The 19,086-nt window shown below is 36.4% G+C and overlaps 1 protein-coding gene across 6 annotated transcripts in view; it reads right to left on the bottom strand.

Moving 5' to 3' along the window:
- The window catches only part of NARS2 (asparaginyl-tRNA synthetase 2, mitochondrial), a 130,144-nt gene that overhangs the window by 28,537 nt on the left and 82,521 nt on the right, over positions 1–19,086 (bottom strand). For all 6 annotated transcript variants that reach the window (XM_042904309.1, XM_042904313.1, XM_042904312.1 and 3 more), the window contains 4 exons: positions 14,601–14,733; positions 10,664–10,762; positions 10,518–10,555; positions 923–989 (listed from right to left, as the gene is read on the bottom strand). In XM_042904309.1, coding sequence (XP_042760243.1) covers positions 923–989; positions 10,518–10,555; positions 10,664–10,762; positions 14,601–14,733 — 337 coding nt within the window. The remainder of the gene's footprint in view (positions 1–922; positions 990–10,517; positions 10,556–10,663; positions 10,763–14,600; positions 14,734–19,086) is intronic.

The raw sequence follows: 19,086 nt of genomic DNA, 5'->3' as shown, positions 1-19,086 counted from the left end.
ATATTCCTAATATTCAGTCTATCTCTGGCTAGATGGCTTCTCTCAGTGAATTTTTTTTTAATAAAAGAGTCAATTCATATATCAGATGTTCTGATGAATATTTAATAACACTGTTTATCTATTCATTCAACAAATACTAATGTGCCTATTAAATCCCGGGTACCATGCTAGCTAGATACTGAACATAGTGGTGAGAAAAACAGAATCCCCGACTTCATGAAGCTTCCAGGGTGGGAGACAAATATTAAATAAAAAATTATACAAATTAACTGATTATAAATATAACAAGCATAACCATTGTAACTCATAAGAGGATCTGATTGGACTGGGGATAGGAACAGTACATGGAATAGTTTGAAGATAGAGTCATTATAGAAATTCTTAACATTATATTACTCCTACTGTCTGCCAATACCTTAATTATAGAGAAGAAGCTCTGACATAGGAACAAGGAGACTCGCCTCTAACATTATGTGCATGCCCACTGATAAGTCATGTGACCTCTCTGAATATGTTACCATTCTCTTAAAGGATTTTCACCTTCCTAAACTTGGGAAACTTCTTTATAACCCTTTAGTCACGACTATTACAAAGGATAGGATTCTTCTTCAAAATTATTATTTATTCTAACTCTTTCCACAAGGTTAAGCAAACATCAAAAAAAAAAGCCAATCTAAAGATGAGCAAATACTAAACACTGCTAATAAGAGAAATAAGATTATTTTAAAGGATTCTTCTCTTTTTTTTTTTTTTAAAGTAAGCTCTACTCCCAACATGGGGTTTGAACTCACGACCCTGAGATTAAGGGTTGAATGCTCTACCGACCGAGCCACACGTCCAGCATTGTTAATGACAGACGATAAAGACAAGAGCAGGGGAAGATACATATAAGTATTAATATAAATGTAAATAAAAATACTACCTCTGGGGTGAAGGTGAAGTTCTGAGATGCCTGCTTTAAGATCTCTACTGCTTCAGTATAAGAAATGCTGGAAAGGAACAGGATAAAAGCAGAGAAAAGTCAATGCAATGGTACGTTGTTGATTAGTCCATCTGAAAACCACAAAAGGCCTATTCCCATATAATCTTTGAGGTCACAAATGAGTACCAAGTGGTTACTGAGTAATCAAGAATGATTAAAAATAAATCATCACTGAGTAATCAGAAATTAAGGCTGATCTAATCGTACAAGAGTCTGATCAGTACGAAGAGAAACAGCCATTCAATAATCCTATTCCTGATCTACTTGTAGTGTACACAGAGGAACTAGTCACTTAAGCAAGTAAAGATTTTCTCTGAATTCATGCTATGCCAATGCCCTAAAAGGTATGAAATATTGAGGTTGAAAGAGCAAAAGTCTTTCCATAAAGTCATCATTCATTCATACAATATACATTTATTGAGCACCTACTATGTGCTAGGCATTATTCTAGGCACTGGAGAAATAGTAAATAAAAACAAAGCCTTTATGGAGCAGATATTCGTGTGTGTGTGTGTGTGTGTGTGTGTGTGGGGTGTGATGTGTATGTGTGTGGTGTGATGTGTGGTGTGTGATGGGGATGGTGGGTGGGAAGAAAGATAAACATAAAGAATATCATGTCAGGGTGCTATTGGAGCTGTGAAGAAAAATAAAGCAAGGTGAGAAGACAAAGGATGTTTGGGGATGCTATTTTATTTTATTAAACAATTTTTTTTTAATGTTATCTATTTTTGAGAGAGAGACACACACACACAGAGTGTGAGCAGGGAAGGGGCAGAGAGAGGGAGACACAGAATTGGAAGCAGGCTCCAGGCTCTGGGCTGTCAGCACAGGGCCCGACGCAGGGCTTGAACTCACGAACTGTGAGGTCATGACCTGACCCAAAGTTGGACGCTTAACTGACTGAGCCACCCAGGCACCTCTTGGGGGTGCTATTTTAAATAAGATGGCCAAGAGAAGTCTCACTGAGCTGGGGACCTGCATGACATAAGGAAATGAACCATACAAATATCTGAGGGGAAGTATTCCAGGCAAAAGGAACAGTAAGTACAAAGGCCTGAAGTGAAGGAACAGTTTGGCTCATTCAAGGAACAAAAAGGTCAGTGTGCCTGTAGCATAGTGAACAAGGGGAGGAATGTCAGGAAATTAGATAGGAGAGACAGTCAGAGGTCAGATCTTAGGGAGTCTTTCAGGCCATAGTCAGGGCTTTGTAATACATGCTCAGGGTTGTAAGACTGATTAGGAAAAATACCATTAGTTATCTCAGTAAGAAACTCTCATGTCTAAAGCAAGTCAAGCCAAGCATTTGTTTTAATTTAATAGGTAATATATGAACATAGTAAAAAAAAAAAAATCACTATGTTTAAAAAAGCGTACATCTCCTGTCTCATAGCTACCTGGCTCCACCCCTGACGTACAAACACTGTTATTGGTTTCTTGTGTACCCTTCCACAGAGTTTTATACACCCATTAGCAAATATTAATATTCAATCTTGTTTAACAGATGACAGCCACAGTATATGTGCCATATACACTTGTTTTCCTCAATCATATGCCATGCAGATCTTTCCATATCAGTATATAAAGAGTTTCTTCATTTTTTTTGAATTATTACATAATATTCCATTTTGTGGCTGTATCCTAATTAGTTTAACTACTAACCTACTGATGGACATTTCAGCTGTTTCTATCTTTTACTATTAGAAATCATGACTACATACATCAATTACAAATGATTCTACATTAATTCCATATTAATTTTGAATATGGAAAAAATAGAATTGTTGGATCAATGTGTATTTACATTTACAGTTTTTATGTATTTTGATACTGCCAAAGATTCTGATTCCCTTTTATAGTGTTCTACCAATTTATGCCTATTAGTAGTAAACAAAAATGTCAGTTTCCCTATGCCATTTGCAACAGTACTTTGGATGATTAAAAACAAAAATCTACAATAAAACATCAAAAAAACCTCAACCCAAACCCCAAAACAAACCAAACAAAACCCCAAGATCTACAAATTTTCTGAAGGACTTTGAGTTCAAAAAGTAACTTACTTAACACAAACTTATTCACTGAGGGAAAAATGAAGTTCATACCTCTAATAACTAATTGGAAAGAGTTATGTATATAGCACAAATGAAGCTTCCAAAGCTGTTTTGAGTGATTTTTCCAAGATGAAAAATTTATTCAAATTAAAATCTAGTATTACATAACAAGTTATTTCTAAGGTAACAATGTCGATGGTGTTGATGGTAGTAATAATTTTTAAATGAGTATTTTACAGAAGGGGAATAGAAGGTTAGAGGGGACAGTAAGTTGCCAAAAATCACTCACACAAATAAGTAGTAAACCTGATGTGCTGACTCCAGAGCCTAAGCTTTTAACTACTAAGATAATGCCTAGAACACTTGGGAGTTTAATTATGCTCAATCAAAACAAACACAATGGGCTCTGAGTTCTCCCTCTGACTCTACCACTTACTGGGTACTATGTAAATCACTTTACCTTAAGGAAAACATTTTATAAATTTCTGTAATGTTTTATACAACCAGTAAAAAAAAAAAATTAAATATTCCTACTTGTAAAATAAGGGTATTGGACTACATTCTCTACAATTCTTTCCTGCTTAGACATTCTATTGTTCTATTCCATCAATTGCTTGAGATGATCTACTCCTTATACTGACAAATATAAGAGCTAAGTGGGAAGCACCAGGATTTTGTGCCAGTGATATGTTACTGCTACATTATTTTAAGAAAATGACTCTCTGTGTAAGTATCTCTTGTTATTCTGGATCTTCTGCCCCACTCCCCCTACACCCTAAGTTGAAGCACAGCTTTTGAGTTCAAATTACAGTTCTGACATTGGATATCCTTAGTGGCCTTTATCAACTCTCTCTCTAGTAAATTTTTTTTTTGTATGTACAGAGAATAATAGTTCTTCTTCCCAGAAGCTATTTCTAAAGTACTTTGAAGAAGGAGGAACAGACACTGATATTGCATGATGCAGTATCAAACTACCTTCATATTTAAATTTTTTATTGTTGAAGAAAATTATTCTGAAGCTATTGGAGTAAAACTGCTAAGAGAAAATTATTCGCATTCTTTGACTCAAATTCACAGATAAACGAAGAGCAAAAGAAGGTAAGTACTCTATTTTTAAAAAAACCATGGGGCGCCTGGGTGGCTCAGTCGGTTAAGCATCCGACTTCAGCTCAGGTCACGATCTTGCGGTCTGTGAGTTCGAGCCCCGTGTCGGGCTCTGGGCTGATGGCTCAGAGCCTGGAGCCTGCTTCCGATTCTGTGTCTCCCTCTCTCTGTGCCCCTCCCCCGTTCATGCTCTGTCTCTCTCTGTCCCAAAAATAAATAAATGTTAAAAAAATAAAAATAAATAAAAAAAAAAAACAAAAAAACCTTAATGCTATAAAGAAGAATAAAATAAATGAATTCTATTTCTGCTTGGTAAAGGCTAAATTCAATTATTACACAAGACCTTCAAATAATATATCTTCATAAAAAACAATCCTAACAAGTAGCCAAGAATACAATGAAATCTGTTTATGCATAAGAACACAAGTCACATGGTATCTTCTGTGTGTGCGTGTGTATGTATACTTTGGGGAGTGTCTCAATTATAATTCACCATGCTTAGGTCTACTTTCATGTCCTCTTATGGCTGTTAAAATCTTTGGTTTCAAAAGCTAGCAACACCCCCTCCATCTAGCATATACTCCACACCTTGAGAAAACTCTACGTCATGTCATTTATGTATACCCCTCTGGTGTTCAGTTCCCTCTTCATTTCTAGCTCCTGGAACTTCCTCTTACTTTCCAGTGAATTCAATAGTGTATTTAAATTTTTTTAAATAATTTTTAACAAGCATTTTTAGATGTTTTGTAGCAGGAGTTTTATTTATTTAGCCTGGCACACTGTTTAAGCAGTATGGTCATTAGATCCTTTAAGCAGTATGATAGACAAGTTATTACTTTTTTTTCAAGTTTATTTATTTTGAGAAAGAGAGTGTAAGTGGGGGAGGAGCAGAGAGAGAAGGAGAAAGAGAATCTCAAGCAGGCCCCGCATGGTTAGCACGGAGCCTGAGGTGGGGCTCGAACCCGAGAACTGTGAGATCATGACCTGAGCTGAAAACCAAGAGTTGGATGCTCAAGTGACTGAGCCACCCAGGTGCACTGACAAGTTATTACTTTATAGAAGAGGAAACTGAGGTTCAAAATGATTAAAGGTTTACTATTAACCAAGTTCATAGTTGTAATTAAATAATCATTCATTCAAATAGTTAACTATTCATCTTTTGCTCTAGATTTTAAATTCCATAAAAGGAACAATCCTTGCCTGTATTCACTACTGAATTGTTAATGACTAGCATAGTGCCTAACTCATAGCAGGTAGCCAATAAATATGTGTTGAAAAATACTAACCCACTGACTAATGGCTGATAACAAGTATAGCCAGAATTAGAATCCAGGTCCTCTAAGCCATAGCTCATTGCATTCACTGCCCAGAGTAAACAGTGATACATGTTAACAGGAAACCTCAGGGAGAGGACCTAGCCTAAAGAAGAATACTCTCGATCCCATGGTCGCTCAAATTTCATTTACTCATTCATTCCATTATTCAATAAATATTTACTGAGTTCCTGTTAGAGGTACTAAGCACGGGGGGGTGTTGTAACAGTAAACAAAATCAACAAGCTCCCTACCATATGGAGGTGAAAACACTAAACAAATCATCACAGGTATACATTTAAACCACAACCATGATTTGTGCCGTGGAATGGATGATGATGCCGGCAATGACTGATGGGACATAGCCCACGAGGTCATTTCCCAACCTCAGTATTTTACAGACCTGGACTCCAAAGCACAAGTTAAGTGATATGTGACGGTCATAAGGACAGCAAGGAGCTACAGCTACTCTAGCATTAATTCCAGTGTCCTTTTGAATAACATGAAGCATAGTGGTTGAAAGCATGAGCTTTGAAATCAGACGAGTGAGTTTGAATCCCCATTTCATGTTTTATTTGCCTAATCTGAGTTGATTCTTCATCTACAGAATGGCAGTAACAACTACTCACAGAGTTGTTGTGAAGATACAGTGAACTACTGGTGTATGTAAAGTGTATCACTACCTGGCACATAGCAAATAGTCAATAAAAGGTGGATATTTTTTTTCCCATCTTAGATCTTATTCACTAGATAAGATGTTCTCTCTGGTTTTCTCTCCCCAGCACAGATCCTTCGGATGCCCAAATTAATTCTTTCCTACCTGCTTTCTTACTAATTTTATCAATATGCAATGTTCAGAAGTCTTCTGTAAGCTCCAGATCTGTACACTGAAACTGCCTACCCAACATCTACCTGAAAAGAATCTCAGCCTTAACATGACACCTGATGATGATGATCCTGATACCTCCTCCCAACTTCCCCCAAGGGCGATACCACTTTCCAAATCTCAGTTAACGGCAACTCCATTTTTATAGCTGTATAAGACAAAAGGTTTGAAGTCACTCTTGACTTATCTTCTCTCTCCCGAATATTCTCAGCACATCCTGTTTGCTCTATCTTTAAAGTATATCCAGAATAGAAAAACTATCTCCACTGCTACCATCCTGGCCGGTGATGGTTATTTTATGTGCCAACTTGGCTGGGCAATGGTATTCAGATATTTGCTCAAACATTATTCAGGATGTTTCTGTGAAGGTGTTTTTGGGTGAGATTAACATTTAAATCAGTGGACTCTGAGTAAAGCAGAGTACTCTCCACAGTGTAGGCCACAACCAATTAGTTGAAGGCTTTAATAGGACAAAGACTGGTCTCTCCCAAGAAACAGGGAATTCTGCCAGCAGAATGCCTTTGGACTCCCAGCTGTAACTCCTCCCTGAGACTCTAGCCTGCTGAACTACTCCATCAAATTTTGAACTCCTCAAGGATCCACACTGTAGGAGATGATTCCTTAAAAATAAATATTTACATATACACATCATGTCGGTTTTGTTTCTCTGTATAAATCTAATACATGTTCTAAATCACCATGTACTCTCATCCAGATGACTCTAATAATCTTCTGGTTGGTTTTCTGGTCTCACTCTTGTGCTGGCTCTCACCCTGAAGTCTGTTCTCACCCAGTAGGCAGAGTGATCCTATTAAATCCAATTCAGATCTTATCAGTCCTGCACAGAACCTTTCAATGGTTTCCTTATCTTACTCAAGCAAAAACCCAAACTCTTCACAGTGGCCTAAAAAGCTATACATGATTTTCCACCTCCCACCACCTTTCCTTGTCTTCTATTATCCTTTTCCCTTATCCACTCCTCACTATTACCTGAACAAACCAGGTATGGCCCAACCTCAGGGCCTTTGTACTTGCTATTTCCTCTGCCTAGAATATTCTTTTTCCACATACCCATATAGCTAGCTCTCTTAGTTTCTTTAACTCTTTACTCAAAAATCATCTCAGTGAGATCTTTTCTGTCACACTAAGTAAAACTTCTACCTCTTCACTCTTTTTGTCTTATCTTCTCTCTCTTCTCTGGGTTTCTTCTCCCTCAGTATTATTCATTCTCACAGACTGTATGTTTTACTTATTTATCTTGTTTCTTGTTTCTTATTTCCTCCCCAGAAATGTAAGCTCAATGAAGGAAGGGAATTTTATCTGCTTTGTTTGCTGCTTTAAAACAGTTGTTTTAGATTTTAGAACAAGCCTGGCACATTGTGAGTATTCAATATACACTGTTTTTTCCTTTTTTCAAGTTTTCATTTAAATTCCAGTTAGTTAACATACTCCATATACACTTAAGTGAAAGAAAAAAAAAAAAAACCTCAAAAGCTTTCAGTTGTACTCCACTGCCTTTCGATTCTCTATCATAGGGCTCCTATTTCCTCTTTTTCTGATCTTACATCTGTTGTTTTGCTATTTATTCAGGCTCAACGACTCATCACTTTTAACTTGTAGCCTGAAGGTCTACACTGATATCTGAAATTCTCAGCTCAGTCAAGTATGCCAAGTTTTTCTTATTACCATTCTCCAGGACAGGCTGAATTCTTTATTCTCTTAGGACAAAAACTTCCTAAACCTAATGATAGCAAGTGAAGAATGATACCAAATTACATTCAGAAACAATTTTCTAGTCTTCTGAGTACCAAACTTAACTCCTATACACACTAAATACACCGAATACTAAGACTTATATCAATGATTTGTATTATTTATGAAGAGATTGCTTATTGTTCTTTTTCCATATCAAGTATGTGTTTGTTTTATAATAAACTGTAAAATGGAACAACCTATCTGATTAGTACGGTTAGTGGAATTAACAGTCTGATATCAAGTACTACTTGTATAGGATAGTGGAAATGAAGAAAAAATGTATGTGTTATACTTAAAACACAGATCTTTAGATTTTAAAAAGTCACCAAAAAACCAGATTTAGAATATATTATCAGATTAGAGCAATTGAAGGTAAATTAAAAAAAAGACTGAAACAGTAAAAGTGATAGGCAGACATTACATGTATGTATTTTATAAGTTGGTTTTTTAGATGACACAAATGGAAAGATATTCCATGCTCATGGATTGGAAAAAACAAATACTGTTAAAATGTCCATACTATCCAAAGTAATCTACAATTTAATGCAATCCCTATCAAAATACCAATAGTATTTTTTATATAACTAGAACAAACAATTCTAAAACTTGCATAGAACCACAAAAGACCCCAAATAGCCAAAGCAATCTTGAAAAAGATGAACAAAACCGGAGGTATCACAATCCTAGATTTCAAGAGGTACTACAAAGCTGCAGTAATCAAAATGTATAGTACTGGCACAAAAAGAGACACACAGATCAATGGAACAGCTAAAGAGCCCAGAAATAAACATACAATTGCATGGTCAAATAATCTTTGGCAAGGAGGCAAGAATATCCAATGGGCAAAAGGCAGTCTCTTCAACAAATGGTGGTGGGAAAAGTGGACACCTACATGCAAAAGAATAAAACTGGACCACATTCTTACACCATACACAAAAATAAACTCAAAATAGATTAAGAACCTAAATGTGAGACCTGAAACTATAAACTCCTAGAGGAGAGCACAGGCAGTAATTTCTCTGACCTCAACCACAGCAACACTTTTTTAGATATGTCTCCTGGGGCAAGGGAAACAAAGGCCAAAATAAACTACGGGGACTACACTAAAATAAAAAGCTTTAGCACAGCAAAGGAAACAATAGACAAAATTAAAGGATAACCTATTGAAGAGAAGAAGACATCTGCAAATGACATAGCCAATAAAGGGTTAGTATTAATAATATATAAAAAACTGATATAACTCAACACCCAAAAAACAAATAGTCCAATTAAAAAATGGGCAGAAGACACAGACATTTCTCCAAAGAAGATATAGACAGATGGCCAATAGATACATGAAAAGATGCTCAACATCACTTATCATCAGAGAAATGTAAATTAAAGCCACAATGAGGTATCACCTCACACCAGTCAGAAAGGCTAAAATCAACAAAACATGAAACAAGTGTTGGCAAAGATGTGGAGAAAAAGGAACCCTCGTGCACTATTGGTGGGAATGCAACTGGTGCAGCCACTGTGGAAAACAGTATGGAGGTTGCTCAAAAAATTAAAAATAGAACTACCATATGATCCAGCAATTCCACTACTGGGTATTTACCCAAAAAATTAAAAAACACTCATTTGAAAAAAATGTACGCGTGCTTATGTTTATTGCACCACTATTTACAACAGCCACATTATGGAAGCGTGTCCACTGATAGATGAATGGATAAAGAAGATGTGGTATCAATATGTACACGATGGAATATTACCCAGCCATAAAAAAGGAACAAAATCTTGCCATTCACAACAACATGGATGAATCTGGAGAGTATAATGCTAAGAGAATTAAGTCAGTCAGAGAAAGACAAATGCCATATGATTTCACTTATATGTAGGACTTAAGAAACAAAACAAACAAAGAAAAAAACAGACGAAGCAAAAAACCTCCCAGACTCTTAACTATAGAGAACAAACGGATGGCTACCAGAGGGGAGGTGGGGAGGTGATGGGGATTAAAAATACACTTATCATGATAAGCAATGAATAATGTATATAATTGTTGAATCACATTGTATCACCTGAACCTGATATAATACCTTATGTTAATTATACGGGAATTAAAATAAAAGCTTTTTAACTGAGCCAAATTTTGATTACTAAAGTCAGTATTAGTTTGAATTGCATTAATACAATTAATAATTACTCTGTTCATTTATCTTGCTATGATTTATTCATTTATTTATTCATGAAACATTATCACCTAGGAACCAGACATAAGAGCTATAAAAACATTTAAAACCTGGGCCTTCCTTGTGATAAGGAGATATATATATATATATATATATATACATATATATATATATATATATATATATATAAATTTAATGCAGTGCAATATATACTGTGATAAAGTGTAAACAAAGTTCAGAGAAAGTATAATTACTTACATTAAAAAGTTGTTTTTTAGCATATGTTCTAATCTGTCCTTGGTAAGAAAAGAGAAAAAAAATTATTAAATGCAATTATATTTATTATATGTAATTAATATACTTAAAGAGTAGATAGATTGGACTTTATCCACAAAACTAATTACCTTTTGACCAGGAGCTATGAATTTGTGACAGAGTTCAACATCTTCAGTACAGTTTGAAAGAACCATCATTGTTGCAGTCTTGAAGAGCCCCTCCATAACCTAAGAGAAATGACATAGAATTGCCTGACAAGTAGGCTACTTTATATGCAAACCTGTTTAGGGTGCGGACTGATCTCCAGGTTTTAGCGGCTATCAATCCATTAGGCTTCTTAATCCCTGAATGTACTATACCAAGTTAGTTCAGTTTTCCAGATTGCTTTGGGTAGGCAGTGCAACTTCTTCCCAGAGTGGGTAAAAAAAAAAAAAAGAAAGAAAACTGTATGACTCTTCTGTTCATAGTTTCAATACTTAGTATTGAAGCAGGATGTTAAACGAACAGCCAAAACTGACATCTCTCTAAACTGCAATATACTCACTGTAGAATCAGGACAATGACGGTACCTAGCTCACAGGATTGTTATGATAATTAAATGAGATAATCCATGTGTAAGACTTAGCTTTAGTACCTGGTTCAGAGAAGCATACAACAAACATTAGTTGTTGTGAACAGTAAGACACTTTCAGAAGTGCTTCATTCAGTCACTGGTAAATGAAAGTTGACTTTAAAATTAGAGGAGCAATGAGATACACCTATATAGATTTTATATATAGAGAGATAAATCTACGTAGATTTTTGCTTTGCTAAAGCATACAGTAAAAAGAACACAAATCATGATACAACACAAATCAGTATGTAAGAATTCATTCTACTAGGAGTATCCACAGACATCTCACAGAAGAAACTCTTGCTGGAAGAAAAAAAGTGGAATGGAAGATATTTCTAATCAAAACTAAAATTTTTGGTCTGAAGTCAGGGAGCTATTAGGCCCTCTAAATGTTGTATTCAGAAAGATACAGACATTCATTAAGTACAGGCTGCCTCAAAGTCAGGTATCTTCCCTTCCTCTCTTGCATTTCTGGTACACCCTATCATGGCACCCACAGGGTGGGGCACAAGCATCTACTGAATTAACTTAATATGACCAGATACAGGAACATACTTAATTGCCAACGGACAACCAGATACATTTATTTTTTATATAGTGTGTGTGTGTGTGTGTGTGCGCATACACACACACACACACACACACACACACACACACACACACACACACATATATTTTTTTTTTGTAGAAGAGTAAGGAAAAACCTGATGAAAGAAGAACAAAAGGAAGCTAAAGATCTTTTCCCTTGAGCCTATATTACCTTCAATCTAACAGTGAGATAAAGAAATCACTAAGTAACTGAATTATTTATGAAGGGTCATATACCTCAATCACTAACAAAAGCTGGCACATATGGGGAACACACAAAAACAGGCTGATTGGATACCCAGCCTGTACTAGTGAGGGGTACAATACACCTATCTGTAAGATGAAGACTTTGACCACTGGGGTTGTTAAACTGGTGTGTTTCACATGAGCAGTAAATTTCCATTTGAAGAAGAAAATCATTGCCTTCTCTAACCTTGACTTTCAGACTATGCTCTATAAATATATTTGAAGAAAACAGAAACTTAACTGAAGGGTTAGCATAACCTTCAGATGTTTTAAAAAATATATTACTCAATGGGTCAAAAATAGTAATATTTATTTGTTTATACCTCTTGAGGGGAAAATCCTTTGTTACTCCGATTTCATATTTTCATCAAGATAATAATTTCCACAGAATGTAATTTATAAAAGGGATAAAATTAAGAGAAGCAGAAGATTAATTTTCAGGGACGCACATCTTTCTTCTGTCTTTAAGGAAAAGCTTGCACTTCAATTAATTAAAAATCATTCAACAGTGTGTGCTGAGTACCACTCAGTAGAATACCAAATAAGAATTATTTAGTTATAGAATATACAATTATAGAGCAAAGATTATCATGTTTAATAAATTCTAATCTAATTTTTATCTTTGGAACTTTTCTCTGATATCTGTGTTTGGGCAGGAGAGACAGAGAGAGTCAAGGCAAAAACAGGGAGTAAAGGGTGTGGTTCCACTGCTTACAATACTCTCACTGTCTAAATCAAACAGTAATACAGAATAGGGTGGTATGCTCAGACTGAAAGCTGCCTAAGGAATTTTAAGCCTCCTCGTGAGTCTCAGATCCTGAATCCCCACAACTTAGAAAAGAGCTACTTGACAGCATTACTATTGCCATTTTTGGCCAGATAATTGTTTGTTGAGGGGGAGGGACCTGTACATTTTAGCATGCTGAACAGCGTCCCTAGCCTTTACCCACTAGATGCCAGTAGCAACCACTCACCCGTCTCTTCCATCCACTTCCTAGGAGAGACAACCAAAAACGTCCCCTGGGGAACACTGATCCGAGAACAATCAGTGGGAGATGTTAAAGGGGTAAGTGGAAACTGTGGGGTATGGTCAAGACACCCCTTCAGGACCAAGAGTTTTTTCTCCACTTGGAATATTAACTGCTGATGTCTCATGGTTGGACTCCTCTTCAGGAACTGGCCAGGCCAAGAATGCTATCTTACGCAAGAGTATGTCTCTTCCAAGACTAATCCATGTCAGGTAACTGTTGGACAGGGAAAGAACAAAGGCCCACCACCCCCTTGTCTTCCTATGGGACAACTATGAACATTCCAGCTCCAAAGTTCCTCAAAGAATTAGCTAAGGCCTCTGTAAATGCATTGTAGTTCAACTTTTCCCTCTGCCCAATACAGCTTTCTTCCTTTCCTTACGGGTATTGCTCTCCAGAGCATTCCCCAATAATCCCAACCCCCAAATCTGCTCTATAGTTTGTTTACTAGGAAATCCAACCAGGACTGGATAATAAAATAGTAAGTCCGTTCTATTTGATGATATACGTGGTATTTATGTTTTAAGTAGAATTGGGCCATTTACTGGGTAAGAGCAGAAAGATATAAAATGAATAGAAGTGAGAGTTGATGAAAGTTGAAACATTCTGTAATTAAAAATCCAAACTAAGATATTAGTGGTACTGGAGAGACAATTCATAATAACAATCATTTCTGGGTACAAAGTGCCATGACCTATTATTCTATGTGCCTTATATACATTATCTGTGTAATCCTCTGAACTACCGCATAAAGTAGGAACTATTACTCTCATTTTACAGATGAGGAAACTGAGGCTCAGAGAATTAACTCCTTTGTCTAAGGTCACATAGCAAGTAAGTGGTGGAGCTAAACATTCCTGGTCCATCCAACTTCAGAGCTTATGTGCTCTATCTGGATTACGGCCACAGCCTCCTAAAAAAGCTCCCACCCCCATTTTTATCTCCCTCTAAATAATTAAATTGTTACGTAAGAGATGTTTCTAAACTATGATAGACAATGGCTTTTCCCAACTGAGAACTCTTTCTCCTTTAAGTCCAAACTACTTAGTATGGCATTTACAAAGTCTTTCTTTCATGATCTGACTCTTGACTATCTCTCTGGCCGTACCTCTTGTCCCTCTTCTTCCCAAATAGAGCTCTGCTGGCTCCTGTACATGCTTTCCAATATATCTATGGAGACATTTCTCTAACTATAAGGATGTTTTATTTATTTGCCTAACAAATAACGAGAGCTAGTATTTACTGAGCCTGCCATATGCCAGGCCCACTACTAGGTGCTTTACATTATACAAACATTTCATTTACTCCTCCCCATAACCTTATGAAATAGTTACTATTATTCTCATTTTATAGTTGAGAAAGCTAAAGATCATCAAGGTTAGATAACATCAAAACAAAAGTAATGGCAGAGCTGGGATATGAACTTAAATCTATCTGACTCTTGTACTTTAAAGGCACTTAATGTTTATCAAATTTAGTTCTCCATCTTCTTCACTCCATGAACACCTATAATGCACAGATGTACACAGAAGCATTTCAATCTCACAGATATCTGTTATTCAGAAATTGTTTTAAAACTTGCATACCTACCTGCATGAGATCTTGAAGACTCTCAACAAAAGAAATCTCTGCTTCTACCATATAAAACTCTGCCAGGTGTCTCCGGCTCTGAGAATTCTCTGCTCGGAATGTTGGACCAAAGGTAAACACTTGAGTAAAAGCTCTGCAATTCAAGATTAAAAGTATAAAAACAGGATTCACATTATTAATTTTAAGTATTTAAAACACTCAGTGTACTCTTAAGTATAAAAGGTTTTGTGCCTCTGTCTTGTCACAAATCCACCCATATTAGCTGCTATATTTCTCTAATGGGTGATAATAATAGTTTCATTAAAAATGTTACATTTATAGAAACCATTTTATCCCGAAGGAATCTGCAAATGCTTTACAAACCCTATGGCTTACTAAATATAGAATCAACCACTTCTGGGCGCACTCAACTGCAGCTGCCTTAAACAGCAGGCAACTACACTTCGCAGCAATCAAGAACAAAGTAAAGGAAAAATACCACAGCCCAACAAGCTTCACAGAGATTCTATATAGTCACAGTTAAAACTAGAATTTCACATGGATAAAGTATGCTCATTTTTTTTTTTTTAAGTGAAAAAAGAGTATCTGATATGTATGGTGATCTGTCTTGCTCAAATCCTCTTCAGGTCCTTCACAACCACCCAAGTGTTTCAATGATCGCTGAATGACCCCTGAAACTTGGGGGTGAGGACGGATTTTGAAGAACTGTCTACTTTATTCTCTGGTATTCAAGAGAATAGCTCATAGCGCAACAATTCAAATAGTGGGGGAAAATCTTACTTTTCAATTCCTGCAGAAAAGTGGACAGTACACTTTCATTCTTTAACACTTAAAGTCTCCCTCATGTGGAATCAGGCCAACAACTGGGGTTAAATCAAACATATATGAAATACTGAGTATTTCCTGAGGACTATCTAATCTTTGAATTTTAAGATTTTGCGAGGACAAAACAAGAGACTTGGGGCTCCTCAGCTATTATCGTGAGTATTCATCATTTGACTGGCATTAGTCAAACAACATTAAGATCGGAAAACAGTGCAGAAAATAGATTATGGACACACACACACACACACACACACACCCATTGGGCTTTTTTTTTAAGATACTCTAGGAAATAAAACAGTAAGACAATTATAATGGAAATCAAGATATTTATTTTTTCTTTCAAAAGGCTATTTTAGTTGAGGCCTAGTTGGTAAGAAGCTTAGGAATTTATGTTTTGGTTCTAGTCACCTTCCTGAAACCATAATCAGTTAACCTCCAAGAACCTTAGTTTTTAATGGAAAAATAAACAATAAGAATTCAAAAATATTACTATGGTAACCTCTCTGTTGAACTTCAGATCCAGACGTGCCTACTAGAATGTTCCTGAAAACACTGACCCTACCTTGTGCAAAATGAAAATCCTTGCCCTGCTCCCAGAGTAAACAAAACACAAAGCAAAGAACAATCCTTCCTCTCCTTTTTCACTTTCCCCAATTCTATTAATCTCAGTTACTCCACCTCATCATCCAAACCAGCTCTCCCACTGCCCACATTTCCCATATCATATTGTTTACACCTAGGAAAACTCTCGCAAATCCACAGACTCCCTGCCCCTCCCTTTATTATTTTATTTTATTTTATTTTATTTTATTTTATTTTATTTTATTTTATTATTTTATTTTATTTTATTTTATTTTATTTTATTTTATTTTATTTTATTTTATTTTATTTTTTATTTGAGAGAGAGAGAGTGCATGTTGGGGAGGGAGCAGAGGGGGAGAGAGAGAATCCCAAGCATGCCCACTGCTCAGTGTAGAGCCTGACAGGGACTCAAACACATGACCCCAGAATCATGACCTGAGCTGAAATCAAGAGTTGGATGCTTAACTGACTGAGCCGCCCAGGTGCCCCCACCCCACTTTTTTTTTTTTTTTTAATCTTCAAAGATAATGCTAGTATAAACTCTCATGTATTGCCTGGAGAACTACAACTTTTTAAAATTAATTAATTTAGAGAGAGTGCAAGCAGGGGAGGGGCAGAGAGAGCAGGAGAGAGAGAATCCCAAGCAGGATGTGCGCTGTCAGCACAGACCCTGACTCAGGGCTCTAAATCACCAACTGTGACATCATGACCTGAGCCGAAACCAAGAGTTGGATGCCTAACCGACTGAGCCACCCAGGCGCCCCGAACTACAACTTTTTAACTGGTGACTGCCACTTGTCTTTCTTCCTCCAGCCCCAAGCTACTATGACTTCTCAAACTCATGTGTGATTATACCAGCCATAATTTAAAAATCTTCAATGATTCCCTACTGTTTAAATGATACAATTCAAACTCCTAACTTTGACTCACTTTCTTTCTCAAAGCCTTTTCTCTAGTTATGCTGAAGATACTCCCCTCACACAGCATGCTCAGGCAAGTCTTTAGGCCTTTGCTAGGCTGTTCCCTGCCTCTAATGACCATTACTGGCTCCTCTCTCTCCAAAGAGCAAATTCCCAACTATCCTTCAAGACTTGACTCAAATGCCACTTTCTCTTTGTAACCTTACCATACATCCCCAAATTTACTGTTCCCTCCTTTATAGGACTATGACATTTTGTTTATGTATTATACAGAATATATCACTTTGAAATGCAATAATATATGTGTCTTTCTCTCCCAATAAACTACGAAATTTTCCAGAGCAGGAATCATGTTTTATTCATATTTACATCTCCAGTGCCTAAGATAAAACAGGTGCTCATGCTGAATGAATGAGTACTAATGATGATGACAGGCTTCCTCAGTTGTAAAGTGGAAAAGTACAGCATGCTCACAAACAGTAACATTACAAATAATGTACAGAAAAATACTCAGATATATTTTACTGTGGCTGTTACTCAGTACCTAAAAGGTGTCAAACAATCTAGGCCTGTTCCAAATAATAACCTAAAAAATTATAAGGCCCTGGGTTTCCAATCTGTGACTACACAATCTCTAGGTAGGTTGTCAGTAGTATATCTACATAAACGAAATGACATTTCTTTCTGAGACTTCATCAGTGATCTTCCTGAAATACAAGGAAAGCCAATGAGACTGTTTTTCAAAAGACACATATAATCTGTATTAAGATACTAGTTACAGAGAAAATAGTTTATAAGAAGAACTACAAGTTCCAGTCAAAAGGACATCTGCTTCTCACATGGCAATTCTACGTAGGGTGCCCAAAGATGAGTAGCAATAGGGATTTTTAGTTTAACGACGGTTAATAATTTTCCCTAGCAATGTAGGGTAAGCCGCTCTAGTATAAAATAATGAAGAATGCCAGGGATTCTTATTTTAATTATAGTATGGATCAGGCTCTGATTGAGGTACCCAAGAGTTAAGTATTATTCTAATAGGGTAAGTAAAAACTGATGGCCATGTGCTTCCTCTGAATTAACAGAAATTTAAAATGATCTGGAAGCTATGTTACAAAACTGCCTCATTCAGCATCTAGTCTTTAAGCAGATGAACATTTAATCATTCCATAATGAACATCTTCTGCCAGTGCCCAGTGTTTGCTTACAAAAGTAGGGACAGCAGCAGTAGTACCAGCGATAGCAGCTGCTGTTACAAGTACTCCTTGCGGGCCACACACTAGCTGTAAGAACCTTACAGTTAATTCCTTTATAGTTAACTCAATAAAGTATGTATTGTTACTTCTCTTTTTCAAGCTAAGAAATGGAACTTCAGAGAGGTTAAGAAGCTTTCCCTTAAGTCACGGAGTCGCAGCCTCTTAAGTGGTACAGGCCAGATTCAAATCCAGATCTGATCCTAGTGGTCACGGCCTTTATCACGATATGAAAATAATGATGCTCATAACTGAACACTGACAGACTCAGAGAATTACAAAGAAAACTTTATAATGCACCTCCCCCCATACTCTTCTCAGAGATAATCAGGGTGAGTAGTTTGATATATTTATTGTATTGTATTGTATTTATTATATTGATATATTTATCTACCTTACGAATAGTTTATTTGTTTTATGTGTTAAAGTTATAGCTTACTAGGATATGTTGCCTTCATGTAAGAAGAATGATAAATTTTCATCAATATTTCCTAACCTTTAGCAAGTCATTTAGCCTTTCTGGTCTCAAATTCTTACATGAGTGGGAGATAGGAGCAGCTTGGCATTAATCTCTAGTGTCTTTTACAACAATTTTGTTTCTAGGTCCACGTGAAATCATTCGTATTTTAATTTATGCTGACTTCTTCTTCTTTTTTGTCTTCCACAGACATGAAAGACATTTGCAGCAAGGCTTGGGCTAACCAACATTTAAAATAAGATCTGACAACAAGGCCATTTCTAAAATAAGACACAAAACCAGGTGAAAGGCCAGTACTGCTGTGAGAAGAGACCAGCAGAGAAAGAAAACACTCAGCACTAAAAAGCATTCTTGTGCCAAATTATGGAGAGAGGCAAACTATATAAGGAAAGTCCACGAGCTTGGACTTGATGTTTAAGATAACAAAAGTA

The sequence above is a fragment of the Panthera leo genome, chromosome D1, assembly GCF_018350215.1.
Source record: "Panthera leo isolate Ple1 chromosome D1, P.leo_Ple1_pat1.1, whole genome shotgun sequence".
NCBI classification, from domain to species: Eukaryota; Metazoa; Chordata; class Mammalia; order Carnivora; family Felidae; genus Panthera; species Panthera leo.
The sequence above is the reverse complement of the archived record's forward strand: the minus strand, read 5'-3'. Positions and strand labels throughout refer to the sequence as shown.